A 19,774-nucleotide genomic window follows, 5' to 3' on the forward strand; every position below is an offset into this window, starting at 1 on the left:
TGCCTACAGGAGGGAGGTGGACCGTCTGGTGTTCTGGTGTGCTGACAACAACCTGGAGCTGAATGCCCAGAAGACAGTGGAGATGACAGTAGACTTTCGGAAAGTGCCAGCTCCATCACCCCCGTCACCCTGACAGCCACCCCCATCTCCACAGTGGACTCTTTCCGCTTCCTGGGTACCACCATCACCCAGGACCTCAAGTGGGAGCTCACCATCAGCTCCCTCATCAAAAAGGCCCAGCAAAGGATGTACTTCCTGTGGCAGCTGAGGAAACTCAAGGTGCCAGCCAGAATGATGGTTCAGTTCTATACGGCAATCATTGAGTCCATCGTCACCTCCTCCATCACAGTGTGGTACGCTGGGGCCACTGCCAGGGACAAGCACAGACTGCAGCGTGTTGTGCGCTCTGCTGAGAAGGTGATCGGCTGCAGCCTGCCATCTATCCTAGACCTGTACGTCTCCAGGACTCTGAGGCGTGCAGGTCGGATCACAGCTGACCCTTCTCACCCTGGACACGGACTCTTTGAGCCACTCCCCTCAGGCAGGAGGTTACGGTCCATTCGGACCAGAACCTCACGCCACAAGAACAGCTTCTTCCCCTCTGCTGTTGGACTGTTAAACTGTAATTAATGCACTGCTCTGTACTGTCACTTCACAAGGACACTTTAGTATAGTCACTGCACAATGATGACTATTTGCACTGTTTACTCCATCTTGCACTACTTGCACATTAGTACCACCTCACCGACTCATGTGGTACCTGTACATTACTACATTATTACACTGTTCCATTCGTTCATATAAGGGTCTATGTTTACCATTTCATCCGCCATTCATTTTGTGTTCTGTTCATTGTATGTCTGTTATGTCATGTCTGTTATGTCATGTCAATTTAGCCTTACTTTAGTTTATTTACTTAATTTTATCTTAGTTTTTATCTTATTGCATGTTAATTATTGTATGTTCTTTGTATGCACCATTCACTAAGGCAAATTCCTAGTAATGTGAACCCCCTTCACTTACATGGCAATAAACACGATTCTGATTCTGAACACATGCCCATCAGTTTTTACAATAAAGAGAGCACTTGCTAATACCTGGCAATATAGAAGCAATATAGACGCATACACACACACACGTTAAGCCCAAAATTATAGATATTATGGTAAAGAAACTATTGAAAAATGTTTCATAAATTTGTTTTACTTCACAGTTTGTCACAAAAAATGTCTTTAATTAGCCTCCTGCACTTCTTGCGAGCAATAAGTTCCTTGATCTTAATCAAGACTTGCAACTGAGACTGACACCCCCCCCCCCAATATATGGTTGATTAGAATGTCCTAGAATATGTCATAATGATGCAGAAGATTGCACATGGACATGGACAATGTCGTAAAACTTTTTTCAATAGTTTCTGTACCACAATGTTTTACAGTCTTTAATTATCCTTTGTGGCCAGGGTAATTTTGGGCTCAACTATGGTCAACAGTTTCATACCTACCGTTCTTTGTAGAAGAAACCATTTTAACATTCATCCATTCATTGACCTACATACCCATTCTGGGTTTCAACTTCCCCTCATCCACACTTCCTGGATTTAGTTCCTCTACATAAGTCACACACTTAAATTTTTTCAACAAAGTCATCTCCAAAGTTGATCATGTTTTTTAGAGCACTCAGGATCAGAGTGTCCACATCATCATCCATGTCAATTTGATGGCTGTAGTTCATCACTGGAAACATGCAGTTCAATGGGATTCCTACTGCTGAGCTGATTTTCTTCATCTGAATGTGAACAAAATGATACATAGTGCTATGAATCTGAAATATTTTGAAGATAAAATTAAATCATTTAGTTTCTGTGAATGCTAGAAACTGACCTTCTTCTGCAGATGTCTGCTCCTGTACACATTCTTCAGGTCTTTTTCTGTTTCAGGACAGGCTGTATCAATGTTGGTCATTATTGCTATTTGAGGAATTTCTGCAGACACAGAGGCACACAAATAATGATTATTTGTGACTGGTTGGATAACTTAAGAACAACAGCCAATTAAACAAATAAACTCCTGTGACAGACGCCTGGCCCACAGCTCTATGTGTTCTTTGTCGTTGTTATTGTTGTTGTTGCTGTTGTTTTTTGTTTTTTTTTTAGAAATGTGTGTATTGTGAGACGCCTGCTGCTTACTGTCTGAAAAGGATTATCCCTTAGGGGACAATTCTATTCTATTCTTCTATTCTATTCTAAATATATTAGGGGTTATTTCTGTTTGTACATTGCCTCTTGGGGATCAATAAACCAACTTTTTTTTTCAGTTTGATCAGGTCTAGGAATCGATTACAGTTTGGGTTAACATAGTCAATAGAAATGTAACAATGCAGTATAATGTCATCTGCAACAAGCTTCTGCACCATTATCTTTTACAATTTACCACAATGACAACGACGATGCTGAGTTTCATACCAGCTGAGCACTACTGTGGTTTGTCTGGTGAGTGCAGACTGGAATGGTGAAGAAATACAAAAGAGAGGAAGTACGAAAACATCCTGACAGGAGCTCTTACCCAGGTCATCAGCTGTCTGTCTGACACAGCTCATCTTTTGCAGAACTGAATCCTTAATTTCTGCTGCATTGGCAGATAAAACACAAACCAGAACCTGAACTTTGTCATCTGGAGCCGGATGTGGGTTGTAGTCTTTTTTTGACAGTGGAGCAACTGGGTTGAACTGAAAAACAGTGAAAACACATAAACAGTGTGAGAACTGCTACTCACTGTTCAGTAGTCCTTCATGAGGAAGGACTACTGGTTGAATGTGAATGATGCAGTCCTAATGGCTGTAAGGGTTCTAGAACTTCTAGAACAGAAACAATCTTTAGTTTGAATAAAATGACATTTACCACGTAACCCTCCTTCACATGTCCCTCCATGGCCAGTTTGATGTCTTCAGGACAAACACCACAGTCCTTACCATCTTCCACACCCATGATGTCATTGAAGACCACAGGGTAAAAGGTCTTGTCGGCTCCCTTTCCTATCTGGATTCTATGAGTCCGATACTAAAACACAAGAAAAGATCATTGTTTCAGATTTTCCATTTGTAAAATGAGTCTGAATAAACACACAGGGATCCTGTATTTAGTTTATTTAATAATGTTTCTTGGGTGCTACAAGCATCACAGAGGCAACAACCAGCTGAACCTTTAAATTTCTCTCACGTTTTTGGTGAAACTTTTGCCACTGGTGGTTGCAGAGGCTGCAGCAGGAATTGTCATTCTGCGTCGTATAACGTTGTTAACAGAGTTGATGAAGCTGGACTTTCCTGCTCCAACTGGGCCGTACAGAAGAACTCTGAGGTGTTTGATGTCTTCATTTGCTGGCATGTAGTTCTGCACATACTGAAGAATATCCTGATTGTTTCTGATCAAAAAGATTATATCTGATTTTAGAATAAAAAATAAAAGTGGGTCTGGTGGTTTTCACTCATTTTCTTTTCATTTCCTGACATAGGACACAAAACCGGTCTGTCAGGTTAATGTTTGGACGTTTTGTTTTTCACTTCTCTGTCGGTAGAAATATGAGGATGAGAGTTTACATTGTTCAGAAGAGGCAGACAGCTGTCTCTTTCATCATGATGTCTGAGGTATGATTTACAGCCAAGTGCCACCACACAAAAGCAGAACAAAAATATAAACTCACCCCCAAGCTACCTTCCTCCACGGCTCATCAAGAACTGAGGAGAATTTTATAGAAAAAAAGAGACAAAATAATGAACATCATTCAAAATGAGTAATGATGGAAATAAGTCTGAATAATAATAAACAGATCTTACGGGGAGGAGGCTCAGGTTGTTTTCCTGGAACAGATAAAGTCACAATATTTAAGTTCAGTTAGATATTACATTATACTTATCGATTTCAACTTTTACATGGACTTTAAAAATGAACTGGGTTGGGCGAATCTCTCAGCCTATATTTTTATAGAAGTCTTAAAGATGGGGTAGGAGATTTTGAAAACTCACTGAGAGTCGGCCAGATTTTGAAAGTAAACACATGCCCTTTTCTCTCGGAGCTCACCCTGAAGCCACGACTCACAATCACATGGACGCGCATTACCTGAAGACGAGCTGCGGTCTGGGACTTCGGCCATCATGCACGTACCTCTCTGGTGCACGCAGAGCAGGATGAGAGTGACAACCAGCCAATACTCCGTGCAGGGTCCACCCGGAGGATTGGCTGATGTTTTTAGAGTTTTATAGCTTCCACAGATGATTACCATAATACTCTTCGTTGTAATGAGAAACTGCCAAACTAATTGGTTGCTATATCGGATTGTGAGAGAAGTTACACTAATTTATCAAAAAGTGCATCAGAATGAAATCTCCTACCCTACCTTTAACAACTAATGCAAAAAATCACTTCCCTCTTCAAACAACACAATAAAATAATAGCAACAGCAAAACTCTATAATGTAAACAGAAACAGTCTTACCCTTAGAGTGAAAATTGCCCATCTTCTTGCTTTTGTTGCTGCAGAAAAGATTTGCTTTCTTCTTGTAGGTGGATGTGACGACATATAGATCTGTCAGTTTTACTTTCATTTGATGTGAGAACATCAAATGTTTGAGAAAAACACTCCACCCTCATAAGTCATGTGGTTTCTCGAAAGTTTAACAGTGCTCTGGAACATAGATAGATAGATAGACGCTGCATGCAGCTGAAACTCAACTGCTCTGTCCTTGTGAATTATTGATGTCATGTTCAAAAATTGTATTTTTACTGATGTTTTACTGTGATGACCAACAAACACCACAGAACTAATAAAAAGATAACATAATATACAAATATTAGTCAAAACACATAGCAACAAAATAGTGACTAAGGCCAGAATACACAACCAATTAAAAAACAAACATGTGACCTATGTATAGTTATAGTTAAATGGGCCTTAATATTTGTAAAACAGGTCGCGATGCTTCTGTTCCTGTTTGTAGTCCATGCTCCATAGACTGTGCCTTTGTTTCTGTTTGAATGAATGTTGAATTTATCATCATTACTCATTCTGAATTTCTCCTTTCTCCTGTCCATCCTCAGTTCTATAAACCTTATAGAAGAATAAGCATATAAAACAAAAGCTATCCTGCTATGTCAGACCATTTTACTTTTGTTTTCAGCTGCTGCTTGGTATTAAACAATTTGTTTGGCTGAAAGTTTGTTCTTGACTACATTTGCATGGTTTGTAAGTGTGAACCACAATAATGTTTTATTCTAGTTCTTTAATGAGAGGGATATCCTATATGTGCAGCACTATAAGCCAGAAAATGAAACATCAGACAGCTCAGAAGTCAGCCTCTGTTGATGAATTGAATTGATGTTATGTCATTTTATTTCTCCCTGTGTCCTGTTTTTTTTTTGTCAAATAGACTGTTATGTCTCCTTTTAAAACACAATGTTGCTGCCATAAAGTTTGTCTTTTAATCAGTCTTGACTATCTATAGAGAAGTTGGCTGTTTTTTATCTCTTTGCTCCCCCTTCCGTATTAATGCTGCTACAGCATGAGGCAAAAAAAATCTTTTAGTAAAACTCATCTTTGTTTTCAGACGATCTTTGTTTTGGTAGCGATCATCTTCGTTGTAGTGCCTCATCTTGAAATAGGCGATCTTCGGAGCTCGTCCGCCTCTGTCACTCAGCTGACACAGAGCAACAAACCAGCGCCATCAGCTGTGGTCAGCTGCATATTTAGTCCTTTTACCGGCCGGCCTCACTGCCATCGTTACCGTAGCTGTGTCTCAATTCAGGGTCTGCATCCTTCGGAGTGCGCATTTTAAGGCCGCTTACGTCACAAAGCTGCGCGAAGGCTGTCCCAATTCACCAAAAGTCGAAGGGTCCTTCAAATGCGTCCTCCTTTTGCCTGAATTTGGAGGATGCATCGCTACCATCCTTCGTGGCCTTAAATATCCCACAATGCTTTGCGGGCCTACTTTTTGTCCAATAGTACAATGACGGACCAAGCGAGCGGCAGCGGCACGGGCTTGAGTGTGCTGTCTTGTGTGAGGCACGTCCTTACCATCTCTGTGGCTTCTGATGTAGGGATGCAGGTGAACAAGGAGGTGACATCAAATGAGACCATGGTGTCGTCTGGGTCCATTTGGATCTTCTCCACCTTGTTCACAAAGTCCTGAGAGTTGTGGATGTGATGTGGTGTGTCACCTACCAGTGGTGTCAGGAGTTCAGCCAAGTGCTTAGCCACGTTGTATGTGACTGAGTTTGTGCTGCTGACGATGGGTCTGAGGGGGACTCCTTCCTTGTGTATCTTGGGGAGTCCATACAGGCGTGGAGTGGCTTCCCCCGGATACAGTCGAAAGTAGAGCTTGCGGTTGATGATTTGGTCCTTCTCCAGTTTTTGTAGGTAGCTGACTAGTTTCTTCTTGTAGTTTCCGGTGGGGTCCCTCTTCAGTGTCTCATATGTGGCTGTGTCACTGAGGAGATCTGTCACTTTGGAGTGGTAGTCCTGTGTGTTGAGCACCACTGTGCATCTTCCTTTGTCTGCTGATAAGATGGTAATGTCCCGGTCCTTTTGTAGTGCAATCAGGGCCTTCCTTTCATCACTGGAGAGGTTGGATGGCGGTGCTTTAGCAGTGGAGAGTGTGGATGTGACCTTCAAGCGGAGTTGCTCAGCTTCTGTGTCTGTCAGGTTGTTGTTCTTGATGGCTGACTCTGTGGCTGTGATGAGGTCCACCACTGGAATCTGCTCTGGCGAGATGGCAAAGTTGAGTCCTTTGGCCAACACGTCTTTTTCTGGCTGGCTCAGTTGTCTGTCTGAAAGGTTCTTTACCCATTTGTCCTGGGTGTCCTGTTGTGGCAGTGAGTGGTCTTCCCTCCTCCATGTGTGAAGGTTAGCTGCATTTTTAACAGAGGAAACAGTTTTCAATTTATGGAATTTGCGTTTTTGTCGTTCCTTACCCCTGGTGTGCTGTGCTGTCTGGACTTTTTCAGTCAGTTTGATGACTTCATCCATGACTTCGCTGGGTAGGAGGGTGGCAAGCTGTGATCTTGTCTGCTCCGTGGTGACCAAGAGAGCGTCTATGGTGAAGTTGATCTGTCTGATCCTTTCGTTGAGGAGTTGGTTCTGGGCTTTCTGCAGGATGGTGTCTGCTCTGTGGCCCTTGACAGTGGATCCGAGACGTAGGCTGTTCGGGGTTAACTTTTCCTGTCTGCATCTCAGGCTGAAGCGTAGGTGGTTCCTGTAGTCTGCCAGTTTCCTAGAGGTCTTTTCATGTTCCCTCACCAATCGTAGGGTGTCCTTCCCAAAGTGATTGGCAACATGTTGATGAAGATTCTCAGTCATCCAGGTCATCATACGTAGAGAAGGTTGAAGCAAGGCGTCTGGACTTGTAGAGTTTTCTAGAAGACGTTTCGCTGCTCATCCAAGCAGCTTCATCAGTTCTAACTGTTTGGTGGGGAAACATGGTTTATATGTGGTTACAGACCTCAGTGGGTGGGTCTGGGTAAAACTTAAAAAACTTAAAAAACAATAGCACTAAATGTTTCCATTTAGTGCTATTAGTCAGGAAGGCCCTGATTGCACTACAAAAGGACCGGGACATTACCATCTTATCAGCAGACAAAGGAAGATGCACAGTGGTGCTCAACACACAGGACTACCACTCCAAAGTGACAGATCTCCTCAGTGACACAGCCACATATGAGACACTGAAGAGGGACCCCACCGGAAACTACAAGAAGAAACTAGTCAGCTACCTACAAAAACTGGAGAAGGACCAAATCATCAACCGCAAGCTCTACTTTCGACTGTATCCGGGGGAAGCCACTCCACGCCTGTATGGACTCCCCAAGATACACAAGGAAGGAGTCCCCCTCAGACCCATCGTCAGCAGCACAAACTCAGTCACATACAACGTGGCTAAGCACTTGGCTGAACTCCTGACACCACTGGTAGGTGACACACCACATCACATCCACAACTCTCAGGACTTTGTGAACAAGGTGGAGAAGATCCAAATGGACCCAGACGACACCATGGTCTCATTTGATGTCACCTCCTTGTTCACCTGCATCCCTACATCAGAAGCCACAGAGATGGTAAGGACGTGCCTCACACAAGACAGCACACTCAAGGAGAGAACCAACCTAACGCCAGACCACATCTGTGACCTGCTGGACCTCTGCCTGACCACCACTTATTTCCAGTACAATGGGAACTTTTACAGACAGAAGCACGGCTGTGCGATGGGATCACCTGTGTCTCCTATTGTGGCCAACCTCTACATGGAAGAAGTGGAGAGAAGAGCCCTGAGTTCCTATCCTGGAACCACCCCCACCCACTGGTTTAGATATGTGGATGACACCTGGGTTAAAATCAAGACCAACGAAGTGGAACGGTTCACAGAACACATCAACGCAGTGGATAACAACATCAAGTTCACTCGCGAGGACACTAAGGACAACAATCTGGCCTTCTTGGACTGCACAGTACACATTGAGGAGGACAGGAGCCTCAATGTGGAAGTGTACAGGAAACCCACACACACGGACCAGTATCTGTTGTTTGATTCACACCACCCACTGGAACACAAACTGGGAGTCATCAGGACCTTGCAGCACAGAGCACAAACTGTACCCACCAGCTCAGAGGGGAAGAAGAAGGAGCAACACCACATCAGGAAGGCCCTGCAAACATGTGGCTACCCGAAGTGGGCACTCATCAAAGCCACAAAAACAAGACCCCCCAACAACAAGAAGAAGGACAACACCAGGCGGAGAAAGAACATCTCCATTCCATATGTGTCAGGAGTATCAGAGAAACTCGATCTTCAACAACCATGACATCCCGGTCCATTTCAAACCTATGACAACACTGAGACAGAGACTGGTTCACCCGAAGGATAAGATTCCCAGGGAGAAACACAGTAATGTATGCAGTCCAGTGCAGTGAGGAATGTTCTGATCTGTACATTGGAGAAACTAAACAACCACTCCACAGAAGAATGGCTCAGCACAGGAGAGCCACCTCCTCAGGACAAGACTCAGCTGTTCACCTCCACCTCAAAGACAAAGGACACTCCTTTGAGGACAACAATGTTCACATTTTAGACAGAGAGGAAAGGTGGTATGAAAGAGGAGTCAAGGAAGCCATCTATGTTAAGCTGGAAAAACCTTCCCTTAACAGAGGTGGTGGCCTCAGACATCATCTTTCTACCACATACAATGCAGTGATTCCATCCATTCCCAGGAAGTTTGCACATAATCACAGTAAGAACAAAGGGCTGTCAACCAGTCCCCCTCCGGCAGTTTCATAGTCGTTAGCCAGTCGTTAGACACACCTGGCCCAGTCAGCCAGAACATCACAGGTAAGTATGGAAACATTTAGTGCTATTGTTTTTTAAGTTTTTTAAGTTTTACCCAGACCCACCCACTGAGGTCTGTAACCACATATAAACCATGTTTCCCCACCAAACAGTTAGAACTGATGAAGCTGCTTGGATGAGCAGCGAAACGTCTTCTAGAAAACTCTACAAGTCCAGACGCCTTGCTTCAACCTTCTCTACGTATGATGACCTGGATGACTGAGAATCTTCATCAACATACTCTTCAGTTCTGTTTAGCTAGAACTCGGCTGTTTTGCGGGAAGCTAATATGATATGATTCACCCTGCAAGCGATGAATGAAACGAGCACTAAGGGGACCGGACCGAGACCGGCGGAGGTTCTGTTGACTTCGGGCTGCCGAGACCCTCTTGTCGGGCAGGTCGGAGGATGGAGCCGAGGCTGAGCGTGGATGGCAAACCATCCGTGACCTGGTTCCTCCTCCTCGGCCCTGCCCTCGTCCTGTCCCTCCTGCCCGTGTTTGCGAGCTGTCACGGTCCCTGCAAACATCGACCCCCTTCTCCTATCGAGGTGAGCCCCGGCTTATCATCCAACAAGCTAAAATAAGCTAAGCTAACACAGTGGCAGTGCAGCAGCCAAGCTAGCACACTAGCTGCTGCTAGCTACTTAGCTAATTCACGAATTAAATTATATCCAATATGATCGGTACATGATACGTCTTTATATTCCTGGCACAATAATAGTGATTATTTGACAAACTGCATTTACATTACCGCGTTAAATATTTGTTTTTAACATTATATGGAAGAATCAATCTACACAACTACGCTATACGCTAACATGTTAGCTAGCAGGCAATTAAGCAGTGGTAAAGCGTTATTCTTAAGGTTAAGTAGCTATAATAAAGACACTCTAAGCCCTTCCGGACACAAGTAGTAGCTACACGATGCTAAAAGATGCTTAATTACAGAATATAATGATCTCTGTTAGTGTTTTGTTTTTATATGTCTATAGTATTATTACTGATGCATTTATGTGCAAGCAGTGTTCATGTAATGTAGCGAACTATTTAGCTTTTTTATGGACTGTCATGTGATTTCATTTACTGTACAGTACAGTTTGTTGTATATCACTACTAATGGTCCGAATCTGCCATAAAGTAACTCCAACTCTTACATGAACATGCAGTGCGGTGTTAGATGTTTGACTAGGTTCAGTGTACAGCATCATTCGGACAGTTAAATTGTGTGAACAGTGATTTTGTAGACATCTTTCACCCTTATCCTGCGTTCCCCTAGCAACAATAAAGGCAACAATAAAGGTAACACATCCGGGTGGGTTTCTTCAAAATAAAAGCCCATTTTCTGCATAAGCATAATAACTTATATTTAGAACATTTTATTCAAAACTAAATTAGAATTTGGTAAATGGGATTGCAACAAAAATATGGTTTGGTTAGATTTCTGTCACTGTGGCAGAACAAATATTGACTGTAAGTTTACATCTGGCACTTAAAGACGATAGAAAACATTGACTTTGTGATAATAATATCTGTGTTGCCCAGCCTAGAGTAGTATGGTTGCAAAAAACAAGCAGCTATTTTTTGTGAGTTGCTTTGATGTCAGAGTTCTGTGGTTTCTTATTGTGTCTGCTGTCCTCTCTCAGGTTGTTCATGTGTACTTGAAGCCTGAGCGTTTGACGAAGAGAAGCTCTCCTGACAACCTTCAGCTAAAGATAAAGATCATCTACGACAGCAGTGTTGACCAGTGAGTACAACAGTAGCTCACTAATTATGAACAAGGAGGGTGTGCATGTGAAGATTTCTGTCAGGGGCTCATGTACTTTCTCTTCACAGGCTTCCTGCAGACAAGAGGAGGCTGGTGAAGTCTGGTGAAGTAGCCTCAAAGAAATTGTTCCATGTTCCTAATGTGGAAGCTAAAGGCCAACTTGAATTCACTATTTCACAGATTTTTTAGGTTTAAACAAATCAAATCAGCCAGAGTTGTATCCATTCCGCATCTAGACCCACACAATTGCAGTTGTTTATATTTTCAGTTGTGGCTGTGGTTATTTGGCTCTTAGCTGCCCGATGACATGAACATGCCACCACCTGAGCTGCTGTAGTTAAAGTGATGTATGGTATGATTGTACATCAGGACTGGGTGTGGTGTGCTCCCAGGTGTGACAGACTGAAACAGTGTTATTGTGTCCCTCCTCAGGATCACCTGTTTCCTCAAGCTATCGACTACTTGCAGACCACCTTCAGTGTGAGGCGCAGGGTGGGACCTGTGCTGCTCAGCAGGTGTGTGTGCTGTTTAAGGATTGAACACTGGAAAGAGACTTTTAAGAGTCATACAAGAATTGATTATAGTGTTTGTATTGTCACGAGTCGATACCACTTCAAATATAACACTTGATGATGCCTTGACCATTCTCTAGTCTAAGTCTGTTTGATAACATCTAAGAGTCTCATCCTATGCTGCAGTTAATATGATGTCATTGCATGTCGTCTCTGTCGCCCCAGACAATGTGCAACCAACCAGTACATGAGGAAGAGAGATGACCCTCATCGCTACTGCCAGGATGCCTGTGCAGATGTCACCCGATGCGGTCCTGTTATCGTGCCACAGCACCACCTGCAGGTCAGGATGACTACTAATAGATTCTAGATAAATTAACTGTACAGTAGAGTAACACTAGCTAATGTGTTGGGATGTACTTAAACTTAGCTCTAAATGCCAATCAGATGATGTTATGTATGTTTACCACTGAAGTTTCTCAGTGGTAAAACTGCACTCGTGCAGACTGAGCACACATAACAAACAAAACCCTCATATGTCTGATGTAATGTGGAAAACTCATCAAACTTAGCTATAATTTATAGGGGAGAATGTCCTGTTTTAGTTTTATGGAAAAATATGCTTAATTTACCATTTTGGGGGTCCACTGTAAAACCAAAGAAGCATTAATCATGTGCCAGGAGGAAACAGAATCAACGTTACAACTAGTAGACAGTCTATACAGCCCTTGTCATACTTACGGTGGGTAGACTGAAGGGCAGAGTGGCAGGTTGGAGGGATAAAAGGAGGACATATTCAGGATGTTAATCAGATTATTTTTTAAGACGCAGGAGCTAATAATAACACTACAACCAATGCTTATGTTGGCTGTCATAACTGCTGATCATCAGGGGATCGTTACTGAAAATGTTCGAGTTAAAGCATGTTAAACATATCTGTGACTTACTTTTTATATTATGAATTTATGTCTGTCTGTTTCTGTGTGTGTTCCTCTTCTAGCAATGTAAGGTGTGCAGTGAGTCCGGGAAGTCATGCGGTCCCTCTGGACCCCCAGATGGTCCTGGAGTGGAGGGGTCTGACTTTGTACTCTATGTCAGTGGCATCACCACAGAGCGCTGTGGGCAGGAGAACATTGTGGCCTATGCTGCTTACTGCCAGCTGGAGGCAGAGCTAGACAGGTAGGAGGAGAAGACACACTGTTGACCTGTAGAACTATTGTTCTGCTCCTGTTACACTTTCAGTGATTTGTTTTACTGTCTGTACTAGTGGAGCGAGGCAGGGATCAGGAGGGTGAACAGGCTGTGGGACATCAGAGGGGGAGTGATGGTCCGACACCAAGTACATGTTCTCGTAACTCCTCGTGTTGTGGTAAGAAGCAGTTTGTGTCGGCCACAGTTCTTCCTAACATTGTTGAAGGAAAATAATTTGTTTATCTTGGCTAACCCTGTCACCATGTCACCAAATTGATTGTATTACAAGGATTAATATGTCCAGTGTACAACTGCTGACAGAAATGTGACCTATACGTCTCATTAGAGCAGGGGTGGCCAAACCTTTTTCGGGGAGGGCCAGATTCGATAATGTGAAAGTGTCTGAGGGCCAACAGTCCCCGATGTCATTATTTTAAACAATAAAAAAATGTGTATGCTGTTTTGTAATATATTACATCTTACACAGCAAACAAAATAACATCGTAGCATTCAGGTGACAGATCAGAAAATGTTCTGAATTTACAGCATAAATTTAAAACATTCAGAAACTGTGTGGTTGTGATAACAGAGCAACAGGCAAGTTATTGACTCTACTGTGAAGGTGAGATCTGATCATATGTGGCAGGTCTGGTTTAGGAGCAGCAGACATCAGTAAAATGTCAGGTAGACCAGGTAGGAGTCATTTAGTGCTGATCTCAAAGGGTCTGGTAATTTAATGTTTACACAGGTTTGCAGTGCATGTCAACGAGATGTAAAAATGTAATGACGTGCCTTACGACAGATGCGTACTGAATGACGGAGTCAGTTTGAGAGAAGTGACGCGTCTCACTGTACAGCTGACAGTTTAACAACAGAGAACAAGCAAAGACGGACTGCTCTGCTGTTCCAGTAAAACATCACAGTTTATAACAGACAGTCTGCTCACACGACACAAACTAATTCATGGTTTACAAATGTTCGCATTTCTGGAGAGTTGCTTTTTTCCAGCCGCCGGTAAAAAGGCCCGAGCAGGCTGCCGACCAGGACGCAGCCTCCCCGTGCAGCAGGGAGCAACGAGCGTCCCTCTCCCGCTCCATCATGTCGCTTTAACTTCTCTAATGGCTCTAGCATCGCTCCCTGCTGCCCGGTGCGGGCAGGAGCGGGCAGCAGGGAGCGACACGATGGACAGGGAGAGGGACGCTCCGCTCCACTCCCCTGCGCTCCTGGACCCCCCAGTACTCCGGCACATTCCCCAGAGAGGGACGCTCATTGCTGCACGGGGAGGCTGCTCTCTGGCCGGGCATCCCGCTCCCATGCGCCCCGTCCAAGAATTCTAATAGGGCTACTATACTAAAACTAATAATAACAATATTTCGTGCGCACGTTATACGTAATTCGTGGCCACAATTTATTTCTTTTTTTACCATGTAAGGAGGGGCTCCGTAGTTTTGGAGGACTTCACTTGTACAGAAGCTCTCTAATAGCAGGCTGTATGCAGAAGCATGTTTAGTCTCGTAGTGAATTGTGTCAAAGTGCTGAACCGGTGTTGTGCACCTTCGGAGCCCTCTGCGTAGCTGGAACCAACAACAGCCCTGCAGCACCGGAGCAACAGAGAGTGATAATGTTCTGCTCAGAGAATCATGATGCAAACGTTACACAATAAGTTAAAAACAAAAACAAGAATTGCCAGTTGATTTTGTATGATTTACTCTGTTTGGCTGGCGGGCCAAAAATAACACATTTTAAGATAGAAGCCGCGGGCCATAGAAAATCCGTAGTTTGGACACCCCTGCATTAGAGTGACCAAAAAGACAGCTGTTGCTACAGATGATGGATGGCAGGAGTGACTGAGCAGTTTATTTCCAGGAGGAGGCGAGGAGACATTTCAACTGTCCCATCTTGGAGGGGATGGAGCTGGAGAACCAGGGAGGGACAGGAACTGAGCTTAACCACTGGGAGAAGAGACTGCTGGAGGTCATCACATGTTCTTTCTCTGTAGCTTTTTTTCAGGATTCTCATGTGTGCTCATTTTTTGTGTTTTTTTTTACTCCTTCAGAACGAGGCGATGACTGGCTCCCACACTCAGAACCGGGTGTTTTCTTGGCTGACACTGGCCATCATGGAGGACACCGGCTGGTATCGAGCCAACTACAGCCTAGCTCAGAGGCTGGACTGGGGCCGCGGTCTTGGTTGTGACTTCGTCATGAAGAGCTGCAAGTTCTGGATGGACAGGCAGAGACAGAGGTTATCCCAGGCCCTTTTAGTTTCCCAGGATCACATTGAATATCATCTACAGTGGCTTGCAAAAGTATTCATACCCCTTGAACTTTTCCACATTTTCTCACATTATGACCACAAACATAAATATATTTTATTGGAATGTTATGTGAAAGACCAACACAAAGTGGCACACAATTATGAAGCAGAAAGAAAATTAAGCATGAGTTCATTTTTTTTTTACAATTAAAAAACTGAAAACTGTAGTGTGCAAAAGTATTCAGCCCCCCTGAGGCAATATGTTGTGGAACCCTCTTTTGCTGCAATTATAGCTGCAAGTCTTTTGGGGTATGTCTCTACCAGCTTTGCACATCTACAGACTGAACTCTTTGCCCATTCTTCATTGCAAAACAATTCAAACTGAGTCAAATTAGATGGAGAACGTTTCTGAACAGCAGTTTTCAGATCTTGCCACAGATTCTCAATTGTATTTAGGTCTGGACATTGACTGGGCCATTCTAACACATTAATATATTTCATTTTAAACCATTCCACTGTAGCTTTGGCTTTATGTTTAGGGTTGTTGTCCTGTTGGAAGGTGAATCTCCGCCCCAGTATCAAGTGTTTTGCAGACTCCAACAGGTTTTCCTCCAAGATTGCCCTGTATTTGGCTCCATCCATCTTCCCATCAACTCTGACCTGCTTCCCTGTCCCTGCTGAAGAGAAGCAGCCCCAGAGCATGACGCTGCCACCACCATGTTTGACAGTGGGTATGGTGTGTTCAGAGTGATGTGCAGTGTTAGGTTTCTGCCACATATAGCGTTTTGCATTTAGGCCAAAAAGTTCAATTTTGGTCTCATCTGACCAGAGCACCTTCTTCCACATGATTGCTAGGTCACTCACATGGCTTCTTATGGTTTACTTTAACAATGACTTTCTTAATGCCACTCTTCCATAAAGTCCAGGTTTGTGCAGTGTATGACTGATGGACAGATTCCCCCACCTTAGCTGTAGATCTCTGCAGTTCATCCAGAGTCACCATGGGCCTCTTGGCTGCATCTCTGATCAGTGCTCTCCTTGTTTGGCCTGTTAGTTTAGGTGGATGACCATGTCTCAGTAGGTTTGCAGTTGTGCCATACTCCTTCCATTCACCGATGATGGACTGAACAGTGGTCTGTGAGATGTTCAAAGCTTAGGAAATCTTTGTATAGCCTAACCCTGCTTTAAATTTCACCACAACTTTATTCCTGACCTGTCTGGTGTGTTCTTGCACTTCATGATGCTTTTTGCGCCCCAATATTCTCTCAACAAACCACAGAGGCCGTCACAGAACAGCTGTATTTGGATTGAGATTAAATTACACACAGGTGGACTCTATCTAGTTATTAGGTCAACATTCGATCAGTCAGAAATCATCAGGCAACTTCTGAAGGCAATTGGATGCACTCAGAGAAAAGGGGGCTGAATACTTTCGCACACTGCACCTTTCAGTTTTTTATTTGTAAAAAAAAAAAAATTAACTCATGTTTAACTTTCTTTCTGCTTCATAATTGTGTGCCACTTTGTGTTGTTCTTTCACATAACATTCCAATAAAATATGTTTATTTTTGAGGGAATAATGTGAGAAAATGTGGAAAAGTTCAAGGGGTATGAATACTTTTGCAAGCCACTGTAGATATATACAGTTGTTTATGAAATTGACAGACAAACATAACAAACTGACATACAACCATCAAAGAGGACGCAGGAGACAATAAGCTGAACATTCAAAGTTCACTCACTTGTTTGGTGAAACTTTTATCACTGGTGATTGCAGAGGCTGCAGCACTATTCGTCATTCTGCGTTGCATGATGTCGCCGACTGTGTTGATGAAGCTGGACTTTCCTGCTCCAACTGGGCCGTACAGAAGAACTCTGAGGAGTTTGATGTTTTCATTTGCCAGCTTGTAGTTCTGCACATACTGAAGAACCGCCTGATTGTCTCTGATCAAAAAGATTATATCTAAATTTTAGAATTAAAAAATAAATGTGGGTCTCATGACTCGTGACTCTCTAGAACACACAGTCACAACAAGAACAAACATTTAGCCCAACCAAACAACAGCTGAAAACAAAAGCAAAGTTATCTGACATAGGACACAAAACCATCTTTCAGGTTAATGTTTGGACTTTTTGTTTTTCACTTTGTCGGTGGAAATATGAGGATGAGACATACAGCTGTCTCTTTCATCATGATGCCTGATGTATGATTTAATGATTTACCGCCAAGTGCCACCACACAAAAGCAGAACAAAAATATCAACTCACCCCCAGCGTATCTTCCTCCATGGCTCATCAAGAACTGAGGAGAATTTTATAGAAAACAAGAGACACATTCATGAACATCATTCAGAATGAATAATGATGGAAATGATTCTTAATAATAATAATAATAATAAACAGATCTTACAGGGAGGAGGAGGAGGCTCAAGTTGTTTGTCTGGAACAATATTTAAGTTCAGTTAGATTTAGTTAGATTACACTATATTTATATTTCACATGAACTTTGAAAATGAGATGAGTTAGGCAAAGTTGTTGAGGTTTTCTCAGTGGCCTAACCTTTTATTTTTTCATATTTTAGAGAAGTTGCAACAACTAATGCAAAGAAATCACTTCTTTCTTCAAACAAACAAAAACATTTCTTGTGTCTAACATGATAAAATAATAACAATACAAAACACTATAAGGTTAAGGCTTACCCTTAGAGTTAAAAATGCCCATCTTCTTGTTTTTGTTGCTGCAGTAAATATTTGCTTTTAGACTTGTATGTGGTCGCGACCAGATATAAATCTTTCAGTTTCACTACAATATGTAGAACAAACCTCCACCCTTGTAAGCCATGTGGTTTCTTGAAAGTTCAGCTGTTATCTGGAGTAGGATCTGTCTTGACATGACTTGACTACAGATAGAGTAGAGAAATCATACTGCAGACGTTTGTGGATGCTTTTATTTGGTTCCTCTTTCAAACCATCTGTCCTCTCTGTCCAGAATGTGGACATTATTATCCTCAAAGGAATGACCACTGTCTTTGAGGTGAAGGTGAACTGCTGAGTCTTGTCCTGAGGAGGTGGCTCTCCTGTGCTGTGCCATCCTTCTGTGTAGTGGTTGTTTGGTTTCACCAATATAAAGATCAGAGCATTCCTCACTGTACTGAACTGCATAGATTACATCGCTCTGTCTGTCTGAGTTTTGTCCTTGGGATGAACCAGTTTTTGTCTCAGAGACAAAAACTGGTTATAATTGTGTTGTAAGCTGCATGCATTTGCATGGCCGCCGTCAGTAGGCCAACTTGTGGATGTATAGACCTACGGAATGTGCGTTTCCGCCGACCAGTGGGAAAGGAGCGAGGTGATATTACAGTGCTGATCTTGTTGTTTTGTTCAATAGTTTATGTATTTGTGCATTACTGTGCTTGTTTCTGCCTCCCTGTCCTAGGAAAGATTATTTTGCTTCCCTTCATCCCCTGGACTAGACGGGAGACCGTAACTTTTACATATCAGTGCTGCTTGAAAGTATGTGAACTTTTTGAGTTTTTTTATATTTTTGTGACAGTGGGAAAAAAATTAATCAAGAAAGTGGTAACAGTCAGTTGAGAGGGGGAAGGTTAATAAGTTAATAAGTGTTCCGAACAGCATTCTCTTCAGCAAAGAAGAATGCCCCTCTCCTCTCATCATCAGTCACTCATCTCTCTTAAACTTGAATGTTATCTGTGAATATCTTTAAAATCAAATCGATGTGCTGAGGAGGAAGATTAGAAAAAATGTTTGATGTTAGGATGCAGTTTTCTAAAAGTAAGCAAGTATAAACACCAACAGGCAGTTTATACCAAACACAAGGAGTGTTGCGAAAACGGTAATATGTTGTGACGTCAACACATGATTTTTTAATACACTGCCACTTATAAAACAAACCTAACACATGATCACAAAAACCTACGTTATACTAGTAATACCATGCTCCATAGACTGTGCGTCTGTGTTTGTTTCTGTTTGAATAAATGTTGAATTTATCATCATTACTCATTCTGAATTTCTCCTTTGTCCCTATAAAATTCTCCTCAGTTTTTGATGAACCATGGAGAAAGCGGCCCCGGAGGGTGAGTTTTGTTTCTCTGCAAAATCTGCACAGAAGATACAATTATATGTAACACTCTCCTTGTAATAATTAGGGGTGGGACGGTTCAGGAAAAAAATCTGAACCGTTCGGTACACGTTTTTCGGTTCGGGTTGCGTGTTCTGTTCGGTTCTGGACATGCGCATCAAGTAATACAGGGAGGCGTTTTTACCACAGCATAGAGACGAGTGTTGGCAACTTGGCGTCTCTCTCGCTACATTTGGCACTTTTCACACTTTTTTTTATCAAAAGTAACTAGTGACTCTCTGGTGACGTTTGGAGACTGACGTGAAATCATTCTGCAGTCAGGCTACTGTCCTCGACAAGCAGCAGCTGTGAGCTCCTCCTCGCATCAAAACACTCACAGCCAGTCAGTCTCTGTAGCTTCACGCAGCAGGTTCAGATGCAGGCAGAGCAGAGAGACCCACAGCACTCTGCTTCCAACTGTGAGCAAAGCTGCCGCTGGTCCCGTCAATGCTTACAGAGCGGGATGTAAATATGTGTAATGCATATTTCAATGGCAAAAATAAAAACCGTTAGCACCTTTAGCTTAGTCTAGCGTAGTCATAGAGTT

General features: G+C 42.9%; 3 protein-coding genes across 4 annotated transcripts in view; all 3 read right to left on the minus strand.

Annotated features, from left to right (window-relative positions):
• The window catches only part of LOC114426624 (uncharacterized protein DDB_G0283697-like), a 403,048-nt gene that overhangs the window by 332,771 nt on the left and 50,503 nt on the right, over positions 1-19,774 (minus strand). The window lies entirely within an intron of this gene.
• The window catches only part of LOC114426641 (interferon-induced protein 44-like), a 128,374-nt gene that overhangs the window by 46,503 nt on the left and 62,097 nt on the right, over positions 1-19,774 (minus strand). The window lies entirely within an intron of this gene.
• On the minus strand, positions 943-18,009 carry LOC114426650 (interferon-induced protein 44-like). 2 transcript variants are annotated; one of them, XM_028394187.1, is made up of 8 exons: positions 17,787-18,009; positions 17,498-17,527; positions 17,356-17,389; positions 16,830-17,031; positions 2,897-3,055; positions 2,562-2,724; positions 1,881-1,981; positions 943-1,785 (listed from the first exon to the last, which is right to left on the minus strand). In XM_028394187.1, the coding sequence occupies exons 1-8, from the start codon at positions 17,806-17,808 to the stop codon at positions 1,624-1,626; spliced, it is 873 nt and encodes a 290-aa protein (XP_028249988.1). In that variant the 5' UTR covers positions 17,809-18,009; the 3' UTR covers positions 943-1,623. The 2 variants fall into 2 exon arrangements, with proteins under 2 accessions (XP_028249988.1, XP_028249989.1); XM_028394188.1 differs by lacking the exons at positions 16,830-17,031; positions 17,356-17,389; positions 17,498-17,527; positions 17,787-18,009 and adding exons at positions 3,215-3,416; positions 3,696-3,729; positions 3,829-3,852; positions 4,487-4,581.

Source organism: Parambassis ranga, chromosome 21 (assembly GCF_900634625.1).
Source record: "Parambassis ranga chromosome 21, fParRan2.1, whole genome shotgun sequence".
Lineage (NCBI taxonomy): Eukaryota > Metazoa > Chordata > Actinopteri > Ambassidae > Parambassis > Parambassis ranga.